A 24,402-nucleotide genomic window follows, 5' to 3' on the forward strand; every position below is an offset into this window, starting at 1 on the left:
TCTCTGCAGGCTCCTGAAACTCTGCAAACAGCCCATGCGTGTTGCATTTACAGGTACTGAATGAAATAAAAGCAGTCAGATGCTACCTTTTCAGGTTGCTCCGTCTAAACCAGAGCAGAGAGTCAGCCTGCAGCGCTTTGTGGCAGGGCTAATCCAAACACAGCAATTTAAGAAATGTGGTGAAATCTCAGGGAACATGTTCTTTTTTGTGGCAAGACCCAAAGAGAACACCACAATTGCTCTGAATATCTAAAAGACAGAATCCAAACCAACTGCTAGGCATCTGATTTACACAAAGTTTCATGAAAGCAAATATATATGCATATTTATGAAACAGTTATCCCCCTTCTGCAAAATTACATTAAGGATTGCAGCTGCATGTTCTATAAATGTTCACACTAAGTATGACAATATGCACTAAGCTACAGATAATTTCACTGGCTCTCAAAAGCCAAATTGTTTTACTCAGACTTACAAATCTTCTTAACTTCAGTAGGGCTTGCCAGCTCTCCATTCAGCAGTCCTAGAAGCTTTTACTTCCAGGAGTTGATAATACTGTGATGACTTTAAGCAACCAGCACTCACCTGAGTTGCTGTGCATCAAGCATAAATCACTGCTATAAAATTTCACCTTGTCAATGTTCTACCGACAAAGCTTATTTAATCAGAAAACTTTTTTGGGGACAAGCAAATAATCAGTGAACCAAAAATATTTAGAGGCCAGTATGGGCAATTCTTAAATAACTGTAGCATGGATAAAACATCTTGGGTTATTTAGCATTCTGTTAAAAATGTATGGACTATGGGCCTAGGTTTTCCTTGACTAATTTGTCTTCCATAAAGAACCATGGACTCCACTTGACAAGGTAAAAGTTACCCATGTTTTGTCTCCTTTAAAATGCTACTTGGAAGCAACTTGAAAATCCTTATTTTAATATAAATGAAGTAAATGCTTTAACTGATGTTTTTTCAACTAAGCTAACAACTGAAACATACGTCATTCTTTATCTATTCCTGTTGGCATATTGGTTAAGACGGTTCACAAAAAATTTTGGTGTTGGTGGGTTGTTTGGTTTTTTTTTTTTGAGGGGGGTGGTGGGTGGTGGTTGTTGTTGGGTTTTTGTTATTTTTCTTTTTTAATGCAGCACTTCCCCAACCAAAATTGTGGGAGAAGCAGCAGCACAGTACTTGAGAAAACAATGGAGTAGAGCATAAAAAACCACAGCATATACAAAATCTGCACATCCCTTTTCAGAGGGCAATTGCCCTTTAAAACCTAACTGTTAAGCTTTCTGATGCTAACAGCACTGTTAATAGCTAGTGTTAATAGGTTATATCCTTGTTATATGCTACTAACTTAGCTGATTACAAACACTTCATTTCTAAGCACCTTCCACCTGAGGATCATAAAGCACTTTAAAAACTTTAATGAAGCTTCACAGTGCTCCTATGAGGACAGTATCCAGTATGAGCAAATGTATACACGCACATTAAGAGAGATGCTTACAGTCATGGATTCTCTGCACTTGTACCTCAACTGAGACAGAAGAGGAGTGGGTTTTTAAATTCACATTAAGCTTATCCTTTCTGATGACCTTTTGATATGAATCAATAAATTAGGCTTCAACATTATATAGGCAGGCATGCTCCAGTGTCCACTAGACTGAGGTATCAACTGTACCCTCCAGTTGTCATCTCAAAAAGGAGACCTGGTCTGTCTGATTTGTAAATCTTTAGCCAATTTTAAAAGGATTTGTGTTTATCTAGTCCTTATGCAAAACTCCATCTCATGAGCTGGCATTTGTTTGGGCTCAAAGTCCTACAGTTTGATGCCATATCTTACTTATTTTGAAGGCTGGGCCCTTGCCATCCTACAACACTGGACCCCACCCACTGGGCTTTCTACATTGCCACATGTGTATGGGCAATAAATTTAAGACTTATTTTTTTCCCCTAGAAAGTTCTTCACAGCTGATACTATGAAAGTGAAAAAGTCAATTCAGCTCCTCCTGACACAATTCCTCAGCAGAAACCTCAAATATTAACAAGTTTCTCATAGCATGAATGCCTTCTCACCAACTGTCCTTTCTCCTGCTGGTGAAGAATTTGTTTCCTGAAGTATAAGAGGCAAAAAGGCAGATTTTTTTTTTTGCCAAAGTGAACTGAAGCCTACATGCCCTCTATCCTACTGCAGCTCAGTTAGATTTCCCTAGACCTCCCTTTCCCAACCCCAGAAGAGGGGTGCAGTAACAGATACAAGATAATTGGAGGCCAATTCCTTGCCAGCTCCCCAAACGAGTCACCAGTGGACCAACCGACCTGGATTACAATCCTAGCAAGCACACTTCAAGTTAACAGGGATGAGAAAGGTCCCTTTGTCTTTCCCGAGATGAAGTTAAAAGCATAACTCTTAGGGTAGAGACATAGATGTGACAACTAGATTACACAGTTGCACAATTTCTAATAATAAAAAGCAAGCAGAGAACCCCGTAAATTAAGGAACAGAATTAAGAATCTTACCTATTCCTTGTGCCCTGTAACAACTACCATATGATTTATTTCAAGTGAACAATTAAAAACATTAAGGTTAAAACTAGGAGCTCAAAGCAGCTTGCTTCCTAGACTTGCTAACAACTAGGAACTTGACACAAGCAACTCAATCCTGGATAAGGGATAGTTCAGATCACTTTTAAATTATTTTCTCCGAATAGACAGAAATGCTGAATGCCCAACACTTCTGAAAAGCAAAGACGATAACTAAATCTGGCTGTATCAACATAATATTTTTTTAAAGTCTTCACAGCAATTGCACATAAGCCACTGTGCAAGAGATGACCTCTCCTTCTGCAGGAATGCAAAACTTTAAAATGTTCAAGCATTCTTCAAGGACAAAACACTCATTCCTAAGGAAAACTAGGGGTTTGTTTTGGGGTTCCTCCACACCCCTTTCACACTTAGCAAGTAGTGAGACATTTTATGCTGCAGAATTGTGAAAACTGAGCTGGCAGGGGTTTTTACTGTAGTAACCAAAAGTATAATGTAAATTCTTCAGAGAAAAATACCATGACAAAAAGTGTCCAACAATGGAAAATCTTGCTAGGTTTCTGAAAAGGTTACAGCAGCTTTTGCATTCCTTACACAAAGGCACCTATCAACACATTTTAGGAATGGAGCATACCATCATTATTATTCAAAATTTACATTGCAACAGTGCTTTGGAGCCATACTAAAGCTCAGATCTCATTCCTATCTTGCTAGAGACAAAAGAAAGAATACAACGCCTGAAAACTTCACAGCATGTGACGTTGAAGAGCTATACATGACTTCAAGGCCAAGCCGAAGTTCTGACCCTATACATTAATGAAATGCTCACAGAAAGATAACAAGTCAGAAGGAAAACTTCATTCACCAAACTTTGCAAACACCCACTTTTCCACCTCATTTTTCCTCAATCTGCCACAATACTTTCCCTAGCGTTTCAGCCTATAAATAATCCATCACTATGCCTCCACTTCTTCAATCTCCTCAAATGCCCTTTCCAAACTGGAGAAAGATGAAGCTTTCTAGCTGCCTTTTAACAAAGTTCTTCCATGAACAACAGAACTGAAAGCTCATTTCCTATGAATGTCACACATCACCAAACCTCTACCACACTAATCTCAGCTTCCTGCACAGCCAGTTCTCCTTTAAAGCCAAGGCTCTACACCAGTATATTGAGCCCTATGTAGATCTCTTCCCATAACTTTTTTTCACTTCTTGCAGTACCTGGGCAAAATAGCATATGCTGCAGCTAATCCGAACACACATGAGGATTAGCTATTAACAGGCATAACCAGAACAGATAATGTTTTGTTTTGTCCTGAAGCCTTTCTTTTAGTGGGGAAATTAATTTTGGTCTCCCCTCCAGGCAGTTACTGAAGTTTAACATATTGGTAATTACAACTATATTATAATTTCTTACTCCTCTGCCTCACTTGACCAAAACTGGACAAGAGACTCCAAACTTACTTGGGAAAGATACAGACATGGAAAGCAATCGCATGAGACTTAACTACTCTAGGAACTGAAAGAATTGATCCCAAACATCTTCTCCCATTCAACCAAGTCCCCCTCTAAATACTAAATGTGGTTTTATACCCATATCCTTGGAAATTAAACGAGTACTTTGGAGTAACATAACATGCACAGGAACTTGTGCAAATTAGTATTCTTAGAATTTGGTTAACCTGCTCCTCACTATCATCTCAGAAGCTTCTTGATTTTGGAGACTATAACCCTATCCTAACAGGTCTCCCTCTTCAGTTTCTAAAATCCTATAAACTGCCAAAATATCAATGAAATAGGAAAAGTTTATCCATTTTATGCAATTCTATCTATGCCAGTGAAAAGATTATACTTCCTTCAAATAAACAGATGTTCAGGAAAATGGTATAGGATATCACTCCACCCATACATACAGCAAGTGGTTGCTTTCTAATTGTTATTTACAGCATGTGAATTACCATGCCAGTTAGATGATTGATTCAACTGACCTTCCATCAACAATAGCTGTTACTATGCATTTCAAAAGGAGTAATAACCTCATTGGTTAAATCCCACCCCCACCCCCCAGTTTAAGCCTTGAAGCTTTAAACATTTTAAAACAAATAGCAACAAGCATTTTCATCTGACTAGGTTGGAATATTTAATGAAAAACTTATCTTTCATGTCTATAAACGCTTTACCACAACAGGACCCCTTCTTTATATGGAGCCTTTAGACATGCTTTGACTGAAATTCAGTATACTCTCCTCACTTTGGTTTAGCCTGCTCCTGCAAAGCAGATTTCTTACAAATACTTACGGGAGGCCTCACAAAAGACAAGGAATACTTTTTTGACTGAAAGAGTTAGTCTTATTCTAATCCTTCCCCCCCACCCCCCTTTTTTTCCCCACCTAAAATGGAGCTATACTGTTTTTTAAATTTTTTATTTTTTTTACATTTATTTATGGTGAGATAGACCAGTACCTCTCTACAAATTTGTCGAACTTGCCTTTAGTTTTAGCACGGGGAGTTCAATCACTGGCCCGGAAACCTCTAAGCAAAGGAATTTCTGGCATCTTGGTTGGAGCTGGCACCAACCCATTTTCCTTTGTTCTCATTAAAGGAACCATAATATGCTAAGTTAAATAAATAAAAAAAAAAACCCCAAACCCAAAGTAAAAGCAGAATACAAAAGGAATGCATATTCAGTGGATTACTGTAAGAGAAGATTTCCCTAATTTGAATCATTTTTCTAACAAAAGCACTATTTATTGCTGCAAAAATCTGTAAACTGATCTTTCCAAGTGACTTGAACATCTTCCCTAAGTAATTTGCCTTCATGTACAGCCCTTCAGTTTGAAATGTCAGGAAAGGAACAGCTAGCTATCCATGCAGAAAATTCTGCAAGCTGTAGCCGTTACAAATATTCAAATGCATAGCACTAACCTAAAAACAGTATGACCCCCAAATACGATCAACTTCGATGAAGGGCAAAGAGTTCTGCAAATTCCATCTATCTAGGTAGGAGTAAATAAATCATAACCAGCCCTCCCAATCACAGCATGCCAGAGGAGCAATGCAGCTTAAAAGCTCCAAAATATCTCTGTAAACAAGTTTTAATTCATACCATGTTGACCACAGAGCACAGTATTTTTAGTCATACAAAGTAAGTCATATCGTCTACATGGAATTAAAAGCTTGCTTTTTTTCCTTCCCTCCCCTTCTTTAACCAATAATGGTCACTCCCTGAAGGGTCTAGATGGGATCTACAACTTAGAACCAAGTTCTTGGACTTTAAGACTATTTACCTTTCTTATCATTTAACTTGTGGTATCTCTAAGCCACTAAGCCATAGTGGATAGTCACCAAAATTTCTGTTTTCTGGACAAAGGAAACAAGACAGCACAAACTCTAACATAACATACAACCATTAGACTTTTTTTTCTCCTTTTCCTCTTCATCTCCTTGAAAGGAAGAATCAAGCATTCATCTATGTGTACACACAAAAAATACCAAAGACTTGATGAATGTATTTATTCATTGGAGAGAACGAAACAGGGAAAAAAAGCACTAAGCAGCTTAAATTGGATGCAAAAGGGGAAAAAAAAGTAAGTTTTAGGACTGTAATTCATACACATTATGATGCCACTGACATGTGCTAACCATCCAAAAAGTTAATCCTTAGCAAAACAAAACACGTGGCACTAACCTGGTGCAGAGACTGCAGAAATTTGTCTAGATTAAAATATATTTTTACATTAAGAATATAGACTAAACACTACTTTAGACAGGGCTCAAAATTATTAGCAGCCCTTAAATGATTTTGTTTGCTGTTCTTTAAGTCTGTTATCTCACTCCCATGTAAGATGTCATCCAACAGTTGCCATCTAAATAGCAATGAAATGCTGAAAAGAGAGCAATGTCCAGCCATCCATATAAACGATACATCAGAGCACAGTTACCTCAGGCAGCTCCCGAGGAAGTGGCAGCTTGGGAGAGGGAACAGCCACCAATCAACCAGACCTAAAAAAAGAATTCTTGGACAATGAACTTGAGATGTCAATAGAGTGTCTAGTAGATAGCTAGCTTCCTGGAAAGGGGCTAGAGGTCAGGAGATGGAGGGGGCAGTGGTGTCTGAAATAAAAAGGCTCTGGGATTTTAGGAATTTGGTCAGTATGCAAATACTCTCTCCTTCAAAGTAGAGTAAGCTCTTTAAGACAGCGGTAAATCAGAATACCCTCCTTTTTGCTAGCAATCAGAATTACTACTAACTGTAGTAATTAGAGAAACCAATGGTATCAAGGATAATATGTGATGCTACTCTGGTTATTTTGCAATACCATATTTATAAAGCAAGCATGCTAGAATGGAAAACATACTTTTGTCTTGTTTTGGAAAGACAATAAATGTAAAGAAGTTTCTTGATCAGATGAGACTGCAAATTCAGAAGCAGGCTTTGTGCACTTCCTACGCAGGACCAACAGATCTTGGCAGGGTGGGGGGGAGAGAGTAGAACCCAAACAAACTAGCCTGTTCTTACCACAAGATATCTAGAAGAAAGCACTATAAAATCCTAGGGAAAAGAAGCGCCAAAGTATTCACACTTAGAATGTGCACTGTCCACAAATCTTTTCCTCTCTCAGTATTCAGCAGCATTGTAGGTTAAACACATTGGGATAGAAAGTGGAAACTTAACTTCCACAGTTGACTTTTTTCTGTGCAATCTCCCATAGCTCCCCCCCGCCCCCCGCCAAAGTCATCTGGCTTCTGGTTTTCCGCATATTGAGAAACTACTTGCAAAATAACAGTATGCTAATGGTGTAGGTTAGCTGAGGTACATGGAAAGCCTGTATCTGTTCATGACAAAACAAAATATACGGTGCTATATGTTTTGCTACCTCCTAATTTATGGTTTGAAAGTGGAAAAAAAAAATCACTGAGGAGGTGAAATGGGGAATCTTAAAAACCATGAAATGACAACCAGAAATATTTTCAGGACTAACTTGCAGAAGTGAATGCCTAGTTTTAAATTATTTTACTTAGAATACTCAGACTAGAGTTTTCCTGTGTGTAACACCTCTAATACGTACAAAAATTTCAAAAGATTTAAGTATAATATTAAACTGGTAAATTATGGAAGAGAACTGATGGAACTTTTGGCATTTTAAAGTGCTTAAGTATAAATTCTGCATATTTTTGTTACATTGTTTGGAAGTACTGTATTGTAAAGGGTGCAAGCCAGCAACATTATTGACTTACCAGTCTTATGGCTGAAACACAGCTGCCTCTACAGATAACAGAATTCTCTGCTGTCTCATCCATTTCTACCCACTCAGTTGCACAACAAAGGGCAATTCTTTTCTCTATGCCTCAGGGCCCCCTTATGTACACAGGTAGAGTTGCCTTCAAATGCAAACTTGTCCTGCCACTCACTCCACTGCAGGGAGTAAAAAGACATCTACGATATGAACCTTAGTTGGACCCATTTCATCTTAAGTTATAGTCTAATGGTCTTGCACCCTCAAATATCCTTTCAAATCTCCAAGGACATAGAAGAAATTTCAAAGTTAGAACCCTCCTACTCAGAGCTAGCCTGAATTAATCACTGGGACTGAAGCATATTCTGACATACTGACAGAACTGCAATACCCCATGACAAAAGCATCTGGTATGGCCACATGTTTCTGTGGTGGCTTGTTAGGATGTTGGACAGAGGACTTCGGTGTTTGGGGACATTTCTCTAATGGGCTACTTATTCTACACACACATAGAACAATCAGCAATGAAAAATCAGTTACGCCTTTACTTTTGAACATAACTGTTGATGTTTTCAAGGAAAGACATAACTTGCCAAGAATTTCAACAGAATTTAGGTAGGTACCCCAAATCTGAGTTGATAATCTGAATTAGGATTTGGAGGCTACTTTGAAAATCTCAGCATGAATCTTCAGGGAAAAAACCCCTTCTGCTTAGGTTGGTACTGTCAGTAAATTCAAAACAGTGCGATGGTACTCAAGACAAATCTCAATACCTTCTGTAATATGGAATGTCCTTTAAAACATCAAACAAAAGCCCTGTTATGCAAGCATTTAGCTAACTGTTTACTTTAAATTTGGTAAGAACAGTGTTTTATGCTGCAGGGACAGAAGCTATGGCTAGGGTCCTTCATGGGATTTTAACATTAAAGAAACCCTTTAAAAGAATACAGTAGTACTTCATAACAATGACTGGCATCCTCAACAACCAAAGCAGACATCTTCAGGATATACCACTGCAGCCTTTTTAGTTTTCAGCACCACTATGAAAGAGTAAGATTGGTTGTTTTATGCCACTGTGGCAGTGATATTTACACATGCACCCAATATTGGCAGGCTGCTGAAAACAAAGGAAGACTGGTCTGTTAACTGGACTCTTAATTTGAAGTACAAGGAAAGGCTCATAGAGCTTGTTTCACTTAGTTTTAAAATGACAAAACTAAACAGGGTGGGGGTGGAGATAGGGGGATAATTCTGCTGTGTAAGCAAACATAGAAGTAAGTTTTAATGAAGACTGAGCCAGACTTTCACACATGCACACTGAAGACAAAAGGCAATGGACATAAATTGCAACAAGGGAAAGTCTTACTGAATATTAGGAAATTTTCTTCCCTGTGAGGGTGATCAACATTGCAACAGATAGCCCAGAAAGGCTCTAGAATAATCCTAAGAAGCCTGTCACAACTTAAAAGTTAGACCTAACCTTCAAATCTGGCCCTCCTTTGAGCATGGGATTGGATGAGATGACTTTCAGAAGTTCTTTCCAACTTGGATTATTTTATTAGGCTATGATTCCTGTTTCCAGCTTAGACCATCTTAGCTACTACTTTCTTTTAATTGTGTCACACAAATCCAGGAAGACACTGAATATTCCTGCCGAAATGTCAAAGAATAATGTAAGAGATCATTACCAAATTTAAAACAATTTTGTGATTCTCACTGGTTGCAGTATCTTCCTGGCATTACTGCAATTTTGGAGGGTGCCATTAAAAACTCTTGCATCAGAATCTATACATTAAACTATCAATCCAGAGAAAAGGCTATCCAGTAGGTCTAACCAATGACACTGTGAATTATGGAAATTATCTTGTTTTGCTTTCTTGCAATATGAATCACTTCCAGATGTACAAATTGCCAAGATAGTTGAAGAATTTTCTCTCCCATTACTACAAAACTGCAGGTGGGGAATAGCCAGCTGAGTTACTTCAGGCAGCAGTAATAGGTTGGCTTACCTTGCTAGTAAACATGAGTATGAACTTGGCTCACTTTTTGTCCAAATAGCTACTGTCAAACAGACTTCTCTGTGTGTCAGTCAGGAATAGTAAAACATTTACGTTTTTCTTATAAAAAGGAGTAGTTTTTCATTACACAATCCTTTTCACTAATAGATCAAGATGCTTAAGTTTCTGGTGGTGACAGCAGGTGATAATTTATTAGGCAGAGTTGCTAATTAATACTGCTAGAACTAGGAGCACAACCTCAATTTAAGGACTTGAGTAGTATTTTTTTTTTCCTACCCCTAAAGAAGGTACAAAGACAAGCTGCTCTCTGCTCATCAACAGAAGTTTGATTGTTTCTTGCCTGTTAATCTTTGCTCTAGCAGTGAAAAAGTAAAAGCCCTATTACAATTGGTAAGGCAGCAAGAAGCTACTGCCATGTAAAATGTAAGTATTTGGGGGGAGATAATATTTACTCCCTAAGCATGGCAATTCAGGTCAGCCTCTTCATAATGGATGAAAATATGAGACAACACCTCTAACAAAATGTCCACCTGCAATTAAACATAATGATACCGATCTTTCTCCAAACTTTTCCTTTGGGAGGGAGGGAGAGGGGTTTCTTACCAAACATATTAGCCACATAACAAAATGTGGCCAAGTGTAACAAACGAGCAGTTATATCACATACCAGAGAGCTGAGAGGAGGGAGGTATTTACAGAGTACTTAAAAACTGAGAAGTAACAATTTCTCCATTGGTCCTCTGCTGGAGTAGAAGCATGGTCCAAGACGGCCATTATCAGCTCCAGTAGCCGAGGCAGACTCACTTCTTTTGAAGTGTAGGTTTTAGAGTAAGTGGCAGCCCTCACTGCTGCACAACCATGACAGTTTTGTGACACATGCATCATCTACAGTTCAATCAAAAAAAAATCTTAAGATGCTGCAACTTTAGTACAGTAAGTCTGCCGAAAGACCTGTTTGGTACAGCAAAAGAAAGGTTTGTGAGACTGAAGCAGGTTTTGTCTTGTGTTTTTTGTTTTTTGTTGTTTTTGGTTTTTTTTTAATCCTAGAAGGTACTCTTGCAATGCCAAGTTTTTATCCCCGAGTCAAACTGAGTTGAAATACTCTGTTGCGTTCCAGAAATAAAGTGCCAGAAGTCATCCATGAATGCTGGCTCCTTGTAATCCATTATGAAGCTGTACTTTAGCAAAGGAAATTTCACATGAAACTGGGGCTAGGTAAAGAACTAACTGCTTCCACTGAAAGTCTCTCAGAAGTAAAAAGATACTTCTGGGACTTTAAGTCCCTTGGAATGCCAGTTAAATATTAAGAAATTGCTGGGCTTGCCTAGGAGACTTGCAGATTGCTCCAGCACTCCAGTGCAAGTTAGCTTCCTCGCAGGTCAGTTGCTGAAACTGTATCTTCTGCATACTTACTTCCTCAACAATCTCAGTACAGTTACCCAGATCAGGCTGCCTATGAAAGGTGATTAAATTAACATGGCCAACTTCTCAGGAAAGCAAATTAGAAGCACTCAAAAAAAAATAATCCCATCTGCATAGCTGTAGAGGCAGTAAACTCTAGGAAAGTCTGAAGAACAGCTGGAAAGGTGAGGAAGCATCTTCAGCTAGTGCAGCTATTTCCATAGTGAATGTCTGATTCTCCACTCAAATTTCTGATCTAGTTTTCATTAACAAGCTCCAATTTTGTTTCAACCAACTAGGAGGACAACAGTAAACACAGAATCACAGAATCACTGCAGATGGAAGGGATCTCCAAGATCATCAATCCCACCTCTTTGCTCAAAGTACAGTTAACTACAGCAGGCTGCTCGTGGTTGTGTCCAGCTGGGTTTTGAATATCGTACAGGATGAAGAAGGCACACCCTTTTGGGACAACCTGTTCCAAAGGTCTGACCACATTTCACAAGAGAAAAAAAACCAAAAAAACCGCCCCCCCAAAAACCCCAAAACACCCACAACTTTTTTTTCCCTTATGTTTTTGTGGAGTTTCCTGTATTTCAGTTTATGCCCATTGCCTCTTCACCAGGCACCGCTGTGAAGAGTTTGGTTCAGCCTTCCTTAGTCCCCTCATCAGGTATGTCTATACACATTGGTAAGATCCTCCCCCAAGTCTTCTCATCTCAAGCCTAAACAGTCCCACCTCTCAGCTTCTCCTCCTATGTGAGATGCTCTAGTCCCTCCCTGTGGCCCTTTGCTAGATCCACTCCAGGATGTCCAGCTAATCCCTAATACAAGTAAGTAATAATACTAGGAGGCAATTTCAGATTTTTTTCTTTTCTTTTGAGATCTACAGCAATAGATTTGAAATCAGTGCAGCTTTTTGGAGTCACTTAAGAATTAAATTACTGATCCTTTGTGTGATTATTATTTGTTTCTCTCAGATGCCAGATCAATGTCACTTACAGCAAGAGGTAAGCTCTACCAAGGCAGACAATTATGTTAGGTAGTTGAAAATCTGAAATTGTGGATAGAAAAAGATTCAAGTGATTGACTGAAATTTAAGAGTGATCCCCACAATAGAATTTTGCTGGCATTATGCTACAGTTGCACAAAACAAGTATCTTCATCTCTTAGTTGCATTACCAAAATTGCACCTTTAGACTTTTATCAAGATATTAACAACATTATTAGGAATGATATTCCTTAGGGCAAGATCTGTATGACAAGATCCCAGATGCCACCTGAACCTAAATTTGTTATTTAAAAAAAATAAAAGTCCTGCATATCACTAACCTCATGTTCTCTTTCTAATAACCACAGTTTTGGAGAAGAGGCATTTGTTGTTGGCAACATAAGTTGTAAGGCACTTGAAAAAGCTCTAATTAGAAATCAGGTCAACTGTAAAGTAATTCTAGCTTCCACTTGCACCTAAAATAAGACAGCAAACACAAGGCTATAAGTCCAATACAACATCCCTCGTATTATTCACTACAATAATGTGTTTCATTATACTAGTAGATATCTAAAGAAACAACTCAGAAGATCAGAAATCTACTTTTTCTTTCTGCACTGATTTTTCTTCTGGAACTTTCTGAAAGTTTCTACTTCAACAAGCTTTGTATCTCTTGGTTCCACAGTAAGTTGGGCAGTCTGAACAGAAAGAAATAGCAGCAATTACTTTGAGAAGTTTGGCTCACTTCCATGATGGAAAGAATGTGCATGTTCAGCACTAGAACTTCCCTGAACTCATCTTGGCTACCTCAGAAACAGTTTCTTACTGTCGCAGGGGCAGTGGACTTGCAGTTGCTAGCTTATCTAGAAGGCAAGGAAGACCTTCACCCCAAGTCAAATCCTAGCCCTTCTGCAACAAATGTACTGCTGATCAATGAGAACTTCCTCCTCCTCGTGAGGAGACACCCAATTAGGCATAGGGGAAAAAAAGAAAGAAAGAAAAAAAAAAGGAAAGAGTTCTGTGCTATGGATTTCCCAAAGACTGTCGTCTTGCTCCAAAAGGCAGGTCAGGAAAAAAAACTTAATTATGATCTCAAAATTGAATTACCATTGCATTAACTAAAGAAAAGAATATGGAAGACAACCATCACTGCAATACTTCTAAGACAAGGCTCTCTTCTTCCCATCTGAACAAAAACCCAGGGAAAAAAAACCCCAACCATTACTGGATTTCAGTTTGAAGTCATATGAAAAAGCCTTTTGCTAATGGAAATCTGTCATTTTCTTCTCTGCTCGAGCTTCTTTCCCTGAAGCGCTGCGTACCAGCATCTTAAATTGTTCGTCCTTGAAAGAGCATTTTGTTTACAATTTCTATTCCTTCACTAAAATGCATTCTAAAGAAGTAAGGCTCATATTTCAAAGAAGAGCAATCTACCATATGCACACCAAAAGGAAGGCCCTGGTTCTCTCGTATTTCACATTATTTCAGTGAAGAGCTGTATAAAAACTTCATGTACAAACTCACTACCTTGGTGCTAAGCTTCCAGAATGATTATTGCTTTACAACAACTTCTGATTTACCTTCTGAAATTGCAATGCATATTTCTATGCTTTTAAATTTAAGGCAAGTCAACATCCTGCCTTTTTTTTTTTTTCAGCCACCATCCACTATTATATATGGGTATTTAAGGAACCAAAAGGGTGAGCACCAAACGAACAACCAATGCTCCCAGCACATTTAAACAAGAGTGCTTCACACCATTTACTATGGTAAGGCCCTTTTAAATAAACATGTGACTCACTGTTTGTTTTCTTCACCAGGAGGTGGAGTCTTGCCATGCCCCTCCATTACAAAATCCTCATGTTCCATCTGCAAAGGCAAGCATTGCAGGTCAGAAATCGGTGGAGCAAAACGCACATCACCTAAAGTGGCCCTTTTCCATACGCAACAACTTAAGACAGCCACTTTATCACAGTGGCTGGTCCAGAACAGATCATGTAGTTTCTTAGCAACATATGTACATCTCCAACCCCATCGCTATGGTATCATTTTATAGCACAATTTTCAGAAAAATCTTACAAGGGAAAAAGAATAATTTAATGGCTATACCAGAAGACTAACACTCAGATTATCTAGGTTCTAAGTTTTGCTCTGTTATGGACTTCCTTTGTCATTCTGAAAAAGTATGGCTTCTACCACTTCTTCCTTACATATAAAGCAGGAATTAAAAACGTCTACCAACATCTCTGCAGAAAAATCAGAATTTTCAAAGAAACTTATTAACCACAGAGAGAAACTGCTGTGAAAGCAGAGTACTTCTTGTGAAAAATAACTTTTATATGAAAAAGAGACTTTCACTGCACACGCGTAGCTTAGTTAGCAGGGTAAAAGAGGCCTAAGGGAACCTCAAATAGATGCTGTTCCAATGACAACATAAGGTAGGCATTTCCTTTGGCTCACATGTTAAAGGATTCCAAGGGCACTAAGGAAGTTTTCTGTTTAATTGTTTGCTTTTAAAATACAGTTTTAGCATATATTTTCAGTAATTTCTTTGGCCTGAAAGAAGAATTACATTATATTTGATCATTAATTAATTACTCACTCTTCATTTAATTACTTCATTCCAGCAGAATTTCTTGCACAGGTAGCAAAATATTCTTCTCTTTATACAAAAATTCAACACATGCACTTAGTATTTTATATAAACATCCAGATATACAGTTAGCAATGCTCTACTTCATGTGAAGCCAGCGAACAGGCCACACTGCAATATTCAGTAAGCCATACAACAAAGCAACTAAATCATAATCACACGCAAATCCATGATCCACTACATTAAACCGGAAAGAAGAGAGAAGTACTAATCAGTCAGTAAAGATAACATGGTTTAGTTAGTCTTTGAAGGAGCAAAAAAAACCCCAAACTAAACCAAGCGGCTACTTTCCTTTGTGGCCCTACCCTCCCCCTAGAAGAGTCAAGTTCAGTCATTTGTACCTTGATCCTGTTGACAGGTCAAAAATACTGACAAAAAAACATTATCTGCATATTGACATCTAACAAGGATAACGGAAATTACGTTATTTGCCTGCACAGGCACAGCCCTAAGCAAAACCACAAATGAACTGGGAAACTGATGAACTATAAGGTGGCAATGACATCCAGAACATAGATAGTCAGTCAAATATATGTAAGGTAGTTTCACATTTGTAAACATGTACCCATGTGACCCATGGTCAAAACAGTACTTTCATCTAAAAGCAATGTTTGAAAGCAAGAAAATTTTGCGTTAGTTTTGTAAATAACTCATACTTTTATCCATGTATTCCTACCATATCAGGCACACTGAAACCTATTTGTACCTCAGTCTGTATCTGATTCTGGAGAGCTCTAATATCTGGACTCAAAACTGTCTAGCAGAAGAGAAAGTTATTCATTCCACTAATTCTGTTGTTGCAGATGTTAAAACACAAGTGTAACAACTGGTAAAATAGCTACAGATTTGTGGCTAATCGCAAAACAGCATGGTTCTGTGAGTGCAGGTAAGTGTTTAAGAGTCACTCTTACACAACCTGAGATCAGGAGGTATTTTAGCCTGTTGCTGGTATGAGACAAGTACAATTCATATGAATGGTAAGCAGGGGGACAGTTTGTGGCCAGTATTGAGAAGAAAGATGAAATACAGCCTTTGGGAGTAAAGCAGCACTACATACAGCATATATAGGGCTAAACTAACAAGATTCCCATATAAAATAGAAATTCAATTTAATGAAGCTGTAGAAAAGAAGAGATCATAAAGAACTTCAGTATAAAATGTGAATGATTTTAAAACCAACAAAAACTTAGAAAGGAATGGGAAATTATTTTATTAGATCATAAACAAGAAATTTGAATGAGAACTGGAACATCTAGTAGACCACCACCAGGACAAGGCAATTGCTGAAGTACTGCCAATAAAACTGTTGCTTTAATATGAATTTTATATGAAGAATGCTAGTGTCATAGGTGTTCCAGACACATTATCATCTAGCATGCCTATCTATCAAAATTGCCATTTCAAAGAGAAGTGGGCAAATAATTAAGAACAAGTTGCCTGAGCTAGAAACAAGATTGTAGGTCCAGGCACAATCTGTTTTAAAGCAACTAGAAAATCTCATCCTCTTTAAGAAATGTTAATCAGCTTGCTCTACTTCAGACAGTTAGCAGAAGTATCTGAAATGACTAAAATCTGCATTATAAAAAACTGAAGACGACATGGTACAATCATGTCAGCACTGGAAAAAGAGAGCCAGGCTTCATGTAACTTAGAGAAAGGCAATGACACAGTTTCTCAGGAGAAGTTCACCAAGAAAATTAGTCACAGAGTGAGAAACTACTCATGAACACGGAAACTGTTCAATACACAAAAAAAATATTAATCGGTAGGTCTTCACTGATTAAAAAAAGCTAATAAAAGGCATCAAGACACAAAAAAAGGACATGGGAAATCCAAGAAATTGAGTATTAGTGAACTAGGAAAAAAGTAGTCTTTTTTAGAATGGATGAACAACTTGACTGATAGGAAACTGCTGGCTGGTCGGGCTCAGAGGACAATGGTCACTGCATCGATACCAGCCTCCAGCTCCTGGGGTGCTGCAGGGCTCTACCCTAGGACAAGTCCATTAAACAACTTTGCCAATGACTCGAAGGGCTGGTAGGGTATACTCTGGTCAGAATTTTAAGATAATACTTAACTGGGGTGAAGATGTTCAGTCAGCATGTCCAAGGGCAGGGCTGCCGTTCAGGTGGACCTAGACAGGCTGGAGGAATGGACCCAACAGGAACTTTATGAATTCAGACAGGACAAACACAAAGCCCTGCACCTGAGAGGCCCTGGCAACTATACAGGTTGGAGACTGACCAGGGAGCAGTTCTGTGGAAAAGGTCTTGGCAGACAGCAAGCTGATCATGAGCCAGCAGTGTGACCTGGCAGGAAAGGTCAGCAGCATCCCTGGCTTTATTAAGAAGAGCCTTGCCAGTAGATGAGGGAACCAATTATCACCTCTGCTCAGTGCTTATTATTCCGGATATGGTCTAATATACCTCGTTTTGAGTCCCCCAGTACAAGAAATACATCCATAAAGTGGATGCAGTAGGGCACCAAGATGCTCAGGGAGCCAGAGCACTTGCCCTGTGAGGAGAGGCTGAGGGAGCTGGGCTTGTTCAGCCGGGAGAAGAGACGGCTTTGGGGAGACCTAACAGCAGCTGGTCTGTATCCACAAGGAGGTCAGCAAGGAGTCAGGCTTACCACAGTGGTGTACAGTGACAGGACAAGAAGCAATAAGCATAAGCTGAAACAACTCCAGACTGGATATAAGGTGACTAATCTTCATCATGAGGACAGTCAAGCACTGGAACAGATAGCCCAGAGAAACTTTGTAGCCTCCTTGCTTCAAGGTTTCCAAGGCCAGACTGGATATAATCCCTAGTAACCTGGTCTGACCTCATAGCTGACCTGCTTTGAGCAAGGGGTCAAACTAGAGACCTCATGAGGTCTCTTCCAACCTGAATTTCCCACCAATCCTATGAACACAAGAACAGAATCAGTCGAATGTCAAGAGGTAATACACAGGAGAAAAAAAACCCCTACCAAATGCCCAATCCAGCAAGAACCTGCACTTCAGTGTGGAAAGGTCTAAGAAAAATATCTTAGAAAGTTACATAATCAAAAAAAAAATAAAAACACCACCACCTAGAAAAACTAAATAATCCCACACAGTAATACAGAAAGAAATCCTGAAACGACTGGAGCAGAACCATGGTATGTCCTCTTTTAGAATACTGTCTATGACTACAGACAGTGAAGGCTCACAACCCTTCCGCAACACTTTAACATGTGAAAGCTCAGAATAAAGAAAGGTCTGAGGCAGAGAGAAGATTTTTACATTAATAAAATCCAACATTTGGGCTGCAGATCTCCCTCAATGCAAGATGACACATGACCGAGGCATACACAAAAAAAGCAGTTTGACAGTGTTGTAACAAGTGTCACCCCTTTGCTACCACAATATAAATAAAACCTAGCCCGCTCACAAAAAAAACCAACATAAGTGCATATACAGTTATTTGGAAAATATACTTCCAAGCAGACAAAAAAATTACTCATTATACAGACATAAATTGCAACACTGAATTTCACAAGTCCTTGTGGATTTTATGTTTAGATATCTATATGTATGAAGATTTATTTGTGTATTAGAGGAATACAAAACAATAGCAATACAAGCTTTTATGTTTCTGGCAATGAGATCATTTTTACAAAGTGAAAGGGGAAGTTACATATATAAGATCATTCCACAGGCCTGATGCAGTGCAGCAGTTTTTGCATCCCTCTTCGCAGAGCCTTGCCTCTAATTTTCTTTTGCTTGCTGCATATGTTAAACAATTTCATGATCAGTGATTTGTATTTTTTGCTTTGAAATTTGCAGTTTTTAGAATTTTTGCTAGAAAATGCTACACCATTTATTTAGTGTTTTAAAAATTCTAGAATAAGCTTATAAAGTAATATCCATTTCCAGCTTTCCCTGACACTTAAAAGTCACTTTACTGGGTAGTTCATCTTACTTCAAAGAGATATCTGACAAACAGCCTTCTGAAAACAATTAATGAGCAAACTGCTCCAGTAAAATTCCACAGACATTTTTTATGTTTTCCTAAAATTAGTTCTTAGGCCCAGCTATCTATTCATTAGAGTTATTTTTGAGATCCAAAAAGTACTTGAAAATCAAAACATTTAGGTCTTATTTTCCCAATGACAATAGTAACATCCCATTGCAGGAAAGATGAGAACATGATATTTTAAGTTTTTGATTAAGTGACTACCTGAGGATGAACTGAAGAGAGGAACAGCACATAACAGCCACAGTTAGCTGAAAATATTCTTCTTTTTCTCCTCCACCCACAGTTCTTACAAAATTCCTATGCACATTTCTTCCCCACAAGTCTCTCAGTTTCTCTTCACTCTATCATCACTGTATCACATCCAACACTCTCTTAGTCTTCTTTTTAAGGAAGCTGGAGCCCAGAGTCCTCACTAAGTTTCAGCCATACACAGTATACAAGAACCACAGCAGATCTGGTTAACTGCAAACGTTCTGAAAAGGCATATTCTAAGTCTTTCATCTCTCTTGACTTACACCATACGTAGGAAATGGAGTTGTCCTAAGTATGTAGAAAAAAAGTAGAAGGCAGAGTTAAGACAAAACTCTTGTACCTATTGTATTCCTCCCAAGGAAAGAAGAAAAAGTGGAATGGCAGAGCATCTGAGACACTTCAGTTTCTGTTAAAAGGACTGCAGAGGGAGCCACTGATTCCCAGAGCAGGAATCAAAGGAAGCGCACTCCACACCTGTTTCTCCTGGCAAGCGATGGAGAAGACTTCAAGATTCTGGCAGCTGGAGGCAGGAACCAGAAATAGACTCTTAAACAGCAGGGGGAAGTCAATAGAAAACTTGCATTTTTTTTAAAAAAAAGCAACTGCAAGTTGTTGAACTCTATATTTTATTATTTCAAAGCTTTTTTTCCTTAAAAAGCCAGGCACCTGTGAACATCCAAATGTTAACAAAAGTTTATACATTGAATGTTCTTAATAATAAAAGACAAGTCATTTTATGTAAGTTTAAAAAAAGCTATTCACAATTAAGACACTCAATACTTAGTTTTCAGTAAATGAAATATACCAGAAGGAGCTTAGACATAAGAAACACTTTTTTTTTTCCCCCCAGACGTGCAACACCTGTTACTACAGTTTCATACTACTCTTTCTAAAAATATCTTCAATGAGACCCGAATGGATTTGATTACCGAGTAAACCTAATCTGGAGTTCCTAGATAAAGTCAGCCACACTTTGAAGGGCCAGAAAGTTTCAAGGGCAAAAGCCTCATCTTTCCTGAATCCTGATGTCAGAAAGCACATTTTCCTAACAAGATTCGACACCTTTATTAGGTATCCTAGCCCACCAAAACTGAACTGAGCGCAAGAGAAACCAAAAATTTTCTCAGGAAGAAAGATAGATGCTTGTAAGAAATCCTATACCTATTATGAAAAGCTATTAATTTTAAACAGTATTTTGTCTTTTCGTCTTCACCAGTTAGAGAAACATACTAATGCAGCTTCACCAGAGCACCACTGTCACTACCTTTTCCCACTCGTTCCATAGTTCCTTTTCATAGCTGTGGCTTTTATTTTTTTCTTTTCTATTTTATAAAAAAGACTGCAGCCAGCCACCTGACTGAACAGGAGATAAAGACTCAAGGTTTTGGGTTTTTTGTCAGGGTTTTTTTGTTTTTGTCTGTTTGTTTGTTTTATTCACTAGCATCTCAAGCTGAAAACCTTATCTGGCATACAACTAGACTCTGGTGAGGACCAGCCAAGGTCAAAAGCTGCTTTCTGCAGGTTGTGGCAATTTACTTCCAGTGCTTTACCTGCTGATTTTAACACAGCCTACTGCAGGCCCATCTTAAAACTGATAAATTTGGTGTTTTGTCACAGCTGCTGCTTTAACACCAGTGTACCTTCCCAATCATCAGCACCAACTGCGCTACTGTAAACAGGCCATCACCATTTCCTTTGTCTCACTAATACTTGCTTTAAGTAGAATTACACAATGTAATCGTTAAAATCCAAGCAATTAGTCACTAGTCACTACTGCTAACTGTGGTGGAAGCCCTGTAAAATGCCAAGCAGTTAGAAGAACTTGTCAGAAATCTCAGAGACAATTTGAGGTCTAACAGAAATGTAATCACTACTACAAATGAAAGGGAAGCTGAGTCACCTCTCTGCCTGGCTTTACTGTAAGCACTTTGGACAAACTGCATCAGGGAAAATTTTACTCATTAGCAACAGATTAATTAAATCTTTAATTTAACTTCTTTTAATAAAAATCAATGCAATTTAGCTGCAAACACTTTTAATAATTTTCTTAGGAACAAATTAGTGTTAAGCTAGCATCTCAAAATATGCACAGAATAGCACAAATTGGTTAGCAAAATTAGTCCCCAAATATCCTTTCTAGGTTAAACCTTAATTTCAGTACACAGATGAAAGCATTAAAAAAAACACTTTAGAAATAGTGATTTAACCTTAAAAGAAAGAAAATAATAGAAAAAACAGCTCCTAAAATGAGGAGCAAAGTATTTTTCTGAACCACACAGAGGAGAGTCTTAGAGACAAGATATGCATGAAAATTTATCTGAATTTTGTCTCTTTCAGGATTTTGTTGTATTGTACAGCATTGTGATGTTACTAAATTTTCACTTGAACCTACTTCTACCCCCCCCTCAATTTTGCCAAAGTGCATTCTCAATATAGAAAAAATACCAACACAAGATGTGAACAATCTCCTAGCCTACTCACTATTTTCTTGAAGTTTCTCAACGGCATCTAGATTGAGCATTTCAATGTTATTACCATCGCGCAGTCCTAACTGGTTTTCCTGTTAGTAAAAAGAGAAGTTAAAACTTACTAACGTAATCCTACTGCTAAATCACATACTACATTTGGTACTCCCTGCTAATCTTTTTGAATGCTTACACACTTAAACCACATAAAACTACTTTTTAAAATCACTAATCTAATACCTGTGTTTGGTATCACAGCCTAATGGTACCTTAACTCTTGACTCAATGAAATGTTACAACATTAGCTATAAATGCCAACACATTAACATATACCATCATTAAAACGTGCATCATCCTTATAGAACAATAGGACATTATCAATGGCAGGTCAATTGATCATTAAGAATAAAGAAATTATGTAACTCAGGATATGTAATTTACATTTCACTTAAATAAGCACCAAACCTGCAGCAGTGGTTAAAACACCAGAAGTTTTGCTTCTGCCTCCAACTGTCACTAATTAATCACCTGCACTTGCAGAAATAACCTATGGCCCACTTCCTATGTAAATTTTAAGATGTTTATGTTATCTGATATTCTGTGAAATACCCAGCAGCTTAAAACAAATAGTTTTATCAATATCATGAAAACAACAGTCACACTTTCTGAATGCTAAAAAGGTCAGGACCCTAACTATATTTCATACTGTAGAGATAAGAAAGTTTACTTACTTAAAAAAATATTTTTTTTAAAATGCATTACTTAGCTGCAAAGTATTTCCAATATAACAGCTCATCAATATATATAATAATTCATCTGAATCTTGCTCTGAAGGCAATTTGAACTACCCTAGATGTTTGCAGCAAGATACTGTTTTGCCAGTAACACCTTCAACCACCAAAGATGTTTAAGTCACTCAAGTTATGGTATGACAGGATATCTAGAAATGCCATTTGAAAACTTCAACTCTGAAGCTGCAAAGGCAGCTTTGAATAATAGTTCAGCAATCTCAAGACCCCAAAATGCACAAAGCATTCAAATGTAAGCAAAATTGCTCTCCTTTTCCTGCACAACAGTTGACAATGCACTCCATTTCTTAGCGTGTTCTGTACATACATAGTATGGATCCCAGAAAAATCTTAATTTAGTAAGACATGAGTAATTCTCATCTTTAACTAACTTTCTGTATTATTCTTCAGCTAAAGACCATTAGCATTTCACAAGCCATGAGTTCTTGCTAACTTCTGCAACTCTGAAAAAACCTTTTACACTTCTATAACAAATACTTTACCTTTTCCAGTTAGGGGAAAAATCTGACCAAAAAGCCCTTGAACAGTTCACTCCCCACCACTACTTTGAGCAGCCACTCCTATGCAGCCCAATGACTATTTAGCCAACTCATTTTACAGTTAATTTACTATTTATGGTGCAGACACAGATGAACAAGTTATAGCATTTTAAACTGACATCTGTAAGTAGCTGATATTTTGATACACATTGTTAACCACCCTGACAGAGATAAGAGAAGACATGTTAACTGCTCTCTTCCACTTAGATTTGGAAAGCTAGATGATGTATTGCACAAAAGGACAACAGGCACAAACAATGAAAAGAATTTTTAATGGCTCAAGAAAGCAGATGATAATCAGAATTACTGAAAACTAAATTACACTTTTGCACTACACATTCAATCACCTTCACTGCCACGAATATTGTTTTCTGCTGTTTGTTACGAGTGACTGAAAGTGACAAAAACCAGGCACACATAAAAAGTGCTGAAATTACTCTGCCTTAAGAGATCTGATGAGACGGGCAAGGAAGAGAAAGAACTAACTTTCTTTTCTGTGTTCACAGAAATCTATTGTGTGGATTCTAAACACATAGAAACTGCCAGCGGCCCAGAAAGTTCCTGAGCAACGAACAGCTGGAGGCTGAGAGCAATTCTGTTATAAGTATATACTAACCCTGCTTTAAGCCTGTCTTAGGCATCCACTTTTGACCACCATCAAAAAGGAGAAGGAATACAGGCTATTCACTCACAATGTACAGCTACTTTCCAGTTTCTCCGGTTATCAGAATGTAAATCCAAACTCATTTTAGTCACAAGGGAGCCAGTGACAATGCTGCTTGCTTGTATAATTTTTCCAAATTTCTCAGTATTATTAGAATTGTTAGATATCTGACAGACCACCAAACCATTAAAACACCCACTCATCTCTGGGACAGAACCTGGACTTTTCTTGCTTGCATACATTACAAGCTGTCCTCAAACAAAAAACCTCAAACACCACTGGAATAAGTTATTTCTCCAGGAATCACACATGGAAACTTCTGTCTGTTGAAAGGTACCAATATGATTTCAGAGTACTTCTATAACATTTCTTAGCAACCTAATTCTACGCAGGCTTACTGCATCTGTAGACAACTATTACGTTCTCCCTTCTTCATAATACATTGTCTTGTCTACTATCTGAATGTCTCAGTGAACAGACTTTAAACAAGTGACAGGAAATGTTGACATGCTTTTAATGTTGCTTTTACCTTCAGGGGAACTGATATTGCATAATGCCTTTCTGCAGAGTTCAAGTGTCCTTAGCTGTCCACACACTCTCTTATCTACTGTAACGATGAAGACCATCACTAGTATTTTTAGTGTCAAGAATAAAAAAAAAGGCCTTCTCCACAAACCCCATATCCACTTCTTCCACACCCAATGAGAGAAGAAAAAATTCTGAGGAACTGAAACAAATTCATACCCATCTAGTTGACAAACTGAAAATGAAATTGTCCTTCTAAGGTCATGCAAATGTATGAAGTCAACAAGACCAGTGAATTTT

The 24,402-nt window shown here is 38.0% G+C and overlaps 1 protein-coding gene across 21 annotated transcripts in view; it reads right to left on the reverse strand.

The window, feature by feature from the left end:
* TNRC6B (trinucleotide repeat containing adaptor 6B) overlaps positions 1-24,402 on the reverse strand; it is a 148,986-nt gene that overhangs the window by 92,203 nt on the left and 32,381 nt on the right. For 6 of the 21 annotated variants that reach the window (XM_075050843.1, XM_075050846.1, XM_075050845.1 and 3 more), the window contains exon 4: positions 13,993-14,060. The exons of 14 other annotated variants lie outside the window; for them this stretch is intronic. In XM_075050843.1, coding sequence (XP_074906944.1) covers positions 13,993-14,060 — 68 coding nt within the window. Of the gene's footprint in view, positions 1-13,992; positions 14,061-21,581; positions 21,661-24,402 lie in introns of all 21 variants that reach the window. One more of the 21 variants, XM_075050848.1, reaches the window with a different exon arrangement.

Source organism: Buteo buteo, chromosome 19, assembly GCF_964188355.1.
Source record: "Buteo buteo chromosome 19, bButBut1.hap1.1, whole genome shotgun sequence".
Classification (NCBI taxonomy): domain Eukaryota; kingdom Metazoa; phylum Chordata; class Aves; order Accipitriformes; family Accipitridae; genus Buteo; species Buteo buteo.